At 29.4% G+C, this 5,434-nt stretch overlaps 1 protein-coding gene across 1 annotated transcript; it reads right to left on the reverse strand.

The window, feature by feature from the left end:
• Window positions 1-306: 306 nt before the first annotated feature.
• On the reverse strand, window positions 307-2,792 carry LOC112593227 (flightin). Its single transcript, XM_025337581.1, has 4 exons — window positions 2,684-2,792; window positions 2,385-2,566; window positions 1,194-1,537; window positions 307-509 (listed from the first exon to the last, which is right to left on the reverse strand). The coding sequence occupies exons 2-4, from the start codon at window positions 2,544-2,546 to the stop codon at window positions 419-421; spliced, it is 597 nt and encodes a 198-aa protein (XP_025193366.1). The 5' UTR covers window positions 2,547-2,566; window positions 2,684-2,792; the 3' UTR covers window positions 307-418.
• Between the last annotated feature and the right edge of the window lie 2,642 nt (window positions 2,793-5,434).

Raw genomic sequence — 5,434 nt, forward strand, 5'->3', positions numbered from 1 at the left:
TGCCATCAATGGCATCTTCACTCACCGACCATATCAATATAGTATCAACCCAACACTTATCGCACGGCACCTGAACTTATTGTAAATAATTATTTTATATATACTGTGTAGGTAGATAAAAATAAGTAAATATAAATATATATTATATATATAATATATAAAATGACAATATCAAAATATTTTTTTAAATTTTTATTATTCATAGCATATATTAATGATTAACATAAGGTTGTAGACTTCATTGTTCATAGTGGTAGGTAACCTATGTTTAATGTATAGGTACATAATATGTTTAAAAAATAAAAATAATGTAGAAATTCAGTTTTATTGGTTGATGGTTCTATAATACATAATATGTATGTTATACGGCAGAATTTGTTGTGAGTCTAATTTGTCTGCAGCATTCAAAATAATAAATTTAGATATTTTGAGCATGTAATCGGTCTTTGATTGTTGGCCGCGGTACATTCAACATATTGGGATTACGTCCTAATGTTGTCAACGTAACCCTGAAATATGAAAATAAATAAAATCAATTCTCTCAATAATAAACAATTATTAAGTATAAAAACAAATTGTATGATTTCGTTTGGATTTCCATGAAATTCTAAAACATATAAACTCGTGATAAAGTTATTGAAATATGGTTGGTATGTTTATGTTGACGATTTCTGATCGAAACTTAAAAAATAAATCCTGACATAAAGAATTAAGACATATACTGTAGATGAATACTTTTTTCTGATTTGATCGTTAAAAATATTTGATTGCAAAGAAGTAGGTACAATAATGAATATATGATTATTATTATTTATTAAATTTGGAAAAAATCCTTAATTTTGTGAAATTATTTATGAGTACCTAACTGGTGTATACTGAACTAGGTGTATAATTAATTCAATCGCTGAAATAAATTACGGATAAATGAACGACCTATAATTCGATGAATTTAGTATGTATTATACTCTTACATACACGCATGGGCACTGCACCTGACTTACATTTTGCGGACTAGTAAAATAAAAGAATACAAATATTCAATTGTCATGAAAATATTTTCGTATATCGTCTTCTCCGGTGGCAAAACAATCATAATAATATAATCGTTTTTGTGCATACGTCATGGACTATATACCTTCTTCTGTACAAGTATAAATCACTCTAGCAGTGCATTAAATATGACCGCGACTTACCAAGGTGTACCGATGAGCTGGTCGTAGTACTGTCTGTAGTAGTAATGCTTGTCGTGGTCAGCCCGGCAAACGGATGGTATTGTCACGTAGTCGTTGAGCTTGGACTTGACCAGCGGGAAGTCGGACGACGACAGACGGCGACCATCTTTGGTGCACGTCCTGAGCACGCGTTCCTCCCACGTCTGCGGCACGGGGACCGGGTCGTACAGTCCCCTCTGTCGCCTGTCCATGTACCTTATGTAGTCGTCGTAGTAATTACTTTGGTAGTCGTACAAGATTTGATACTGAAGCCTGGTCGGTCGGGCCCAGTGTCTGAAAATCTTGCGCCTGTCTTTCTCCTCGATCTACACAACCGACACCGCGATCAATATCGATATTGTGTATACAGCATGGACACGCATAGATAATATGCATAATGTGTATTATTGGTTAAGGTACTAACAGCTGGTAAATGTATACTGTATAGTAGGTATGTGTAAGAAACGTTCGATTTTGTCATGAAACTACGTAATATACACACTCATATAGTAGGGTAACCATTTTTATGCAAATAAAAAACGGGACAAGCAATTTTTTATTAATATGATAAATTTTTTTATTTTTTCCAATTACATTTGAGTTACAATTTATATTAAAAAAATAATAAAATAATTATTATAATATATTTCTCTCTTTAAAATTGTTTTATATTTTTTTACAAATATCATTTAATATTTTAATAATATGGAAATAACGGGGTTTAAACGATACCGTTTTTAAAAAACGGGATAAAAAGCATTCCGTTCGGAGTTTTTTGGGACAACGGACCATGATGATCAAAAAAGGAACAATCCCGTATTAAATGAGATGTACTATGGTTAACCTATCGCATAGGCAATATAATACACCTAGTGGCCATAAAATCTGTTATGTACATCTGAGCACATTATAAAAAAAAAAAAAAATTAATACGATAATAATAAATAAATAAAATTGTTTTAAATATGAATGCTTAGATGTAATAATAATTAAATGGATTAAATAATGCAGTATGACACGATGAAATAATTTCGAAAAATATTATTAAAATCATTATTTTAATCATTATACTGTCAATTTATATCTAAGCATTCTAAGCTGGAAAATCGTTACTTTTCTTGTAATTACCAGATAGTTTAATTCACGCGAAAATAATTCTGTTTAATTACTTACAGCAAGCTTATAAGTTTTTCTCCATTCAGCTGGTGGCTTAGGCGCTTCAGCTTTTTGGGCCGGTGCATTATTCTCTTCGACGACTTCTTCATCACCGCCGGCATTAGTAGGTTCGTCTTCGATGTCATCAAGCATCCAGGCAGGTGCATCAGGATCAGCCATGTTAGATGTGTGTAATTTGACTAAAAGAGAATAAAAATCTTAAACTTTATAAAAACTAGAATTGAATAAAAAATAAAATAAATACTGTATAGTTTGAAATAAAATATAAGTATATATAAATATATATACACACAAACCTTAACTGAATTCCAATCTAATAAAGTACCGACTGAAAGCTTAAATGAATCGATCACCCCTTTGGACCATACAACTTATAATTCGCTAGTGGCCATGAGTATGGCTCATGCCCAATATTTCAGGGATCGCAAAATGTGCCATTGAATTCTTGTATAAAGCGCCCCCAAATACATCCGGGAGTATGGTGACTGTGTGTAAATAATGTACGTATATTTCGTCTCATCGATCGCAATATTTGGAACCATTGAGAATTCAGATCAGATGTGTGTCTTTCTTGGCGCCGATACACTTTATAGATACCTCATTGTGTCCTAATTGTCATTGTCAATAGTGAACAATGCCAATATTTTGTGATGAAGAAACTTGTAACGGTTTTTGTTTCATTGAAATTGTTTTTTTTTTCTTTTTAATTTTAAATTATAAAATATTGGTTGAGAAATATTATTTTATCACCTTGTGTACATGTATTACAGTCCAGAGTATTGTGTGTAAAATGCTGTAAAACAATCTATCAAGTGTGGGGTGTATATATCAAATGCAAATAATATGTAATCAGTTCGATTAATAAAAATTAAAAATTATATAACTATGATGAAAAATTAATATTCATAGTTGGAGTACCCCAAAAGGATGTCTAAGTATAAGTAATAAACTTAAAAAGGGGACTTCCTAAACTATGGAAAGTAATTTATTATTTAAGCACTCATAAATAAATTATTATATTTTATTAATACATAATTTCCTTTACATTTGGCCAAACTAAATGTTCTTGACCCCTTTATTCATTCATTGCCATCCTGACAAAAAAAAAAAAAAAAATTGGCCCCGGTGGTCAATCTTATACAAAATTGTTTTAAAAATAAGCTGTTTGAAAACAATAAAATGGAAAATATGAAACTAAAGTTTTTGATTTAGGTACTTAGTTAAATTTAGCATTTAATCTATCTTTCTTTTTAGATTGTTCAACATTATACAGAATGTTTAATAATGTAGTTTTGACCGTTGTGTTTTTAATTGCAAATGCAATATTTATTATTAATGATAGATTTATTTAAAATTACTTAGGTTAATTGTACAAACATTTAAGTCAAATTTTCTGATAATAAAATTTAAAAAAAAAAAATAAAATAACGATTTTATTAAGTATTATAGATTGAATTGTAGAATCTTGAAATAATACGTTTTAGGAAACTGATATAGGAGCACATGAGTTGCATACTGTAAAAAAGGTATGCAGGTATACCGTATACGAATAGCTTCCCACAACATTAGATAATAGATGGTAGAATATTTTTTCGTTTTCGGGGTTTTCCATAGCAAATAAAAAAGGGCCAAAGGGGCCCTGGGCTTTGATATTATTTATCGATAATGTAAATATGTATTATGTACGTATAAATATACATATATATTTTAATGTTATAATTGATAAATTATATTAAATTATTCTTTGAATGTAATTCAAGAATTCAACGATGAACGCATAATATAATTTAATAATTATTTTTATTCAAATTTTAGGTATAAATAAAAAATCCTTAACAGTTCACCGCAACTCGCTAGTGAATAATACTTATTTCCTTTATGGTGAAATTGTTATAATGTTATAAGCAAATCATAATTGTAATAACCACTAGAGTCTAGATAATAGGTTCATATATTTACTAGTAAAATTTAAGAACGATCAAAGAACTAATAAAAAAATAAGAAACTGATTTATGTATAGAGTTAATGGAAATAAAAGTCACAAATGTATGAAATAAATAAAAATAATATTTTGTCATTATATACTAACTCATCATTTTAACATGCAGATTTGTAAAGATCAAAAATCTAAATAATTTTTAAATCTAAAATTTTGTGACATTAATTGATAAATTAAAAAAGGTATTTCAAAAACAATTGTCATGCTTTAAGCGCCTAAAATATCAAAATAAGCGCTTAAAATAACACATTAAAGAGTACATTAAAAGAATTAAAACAAAATAAACTAATAAATAATTAAAATAAGTATGAAAAAACTGTCTCAAAAACCAAAAAACTAAGATTCTCCTCCATTATTTCCCACGTATTTCCTCGTGTATTATTATAATAAGAAACTACTGCATTTATGTATATGTGATTATATATATTTTTTTATTTTTTTTTTTTTTTAATAACCGACTTATCAATAATTCGGTTTTTACTTTTGATTATTATAATTATCAAAAGTAATTGTGATGATCAAAATAAATTAATTGGTAATCTAACATTTTTTTTTCGAAAATAAATTGTATTTTGTTGATATGTTATGCAGCGTTATTATTAGAACGAAGGAATATATTTGTTATCCATTGGTCATTGCCAGCCACGACCTGAGTATCTGACGAGTGATGACTGTCGTCTGGCGCGATAGATAATAAAAACAAAGACGAGTTGATTATCACTACAGAATATAATATAACAATAGTATTACTGCAGAGTACCAAAGCAAAGGATGATTCACACTAGTCAGACGTGTACCGACAGACACCGTACCGTACCGTTCCGCAAAATATTTTAATATGTATTTAAATAAGGTAATTCATATCTGATCGTTTCCGTTCCGTTCATACACGTACCGATACGACAGAGTCCGTCCGGCATTCTGCGCGAGAATGTTTTGTCGGGACCGGTCCATGTCTGATCCGGTGTGAACAGGTTCTATGAATGAACAACAGACATAATATTATATCCGTCTGCTGTTATTATTTGTAGTCACAGGCTTTTGAAGT

This window comes from Melanaphis sacchari, unplaced genomic scaffold (assembly GCF_002803265.2).
Source record: "Melanaphis sacchari strain LSU unplaced genomic scaffold, SCAv2.0 Contig1_pilon_pilon, whole genome shotgun sequence".
In the NCBI taxonomy this organism is placed as follows: domain Eukaryota; kingdom Metazoa; phylum Arthropoda; class Insecta; order Hemiptera; family Aphididae; genus Melanaphis; species Melanaphis sacchari.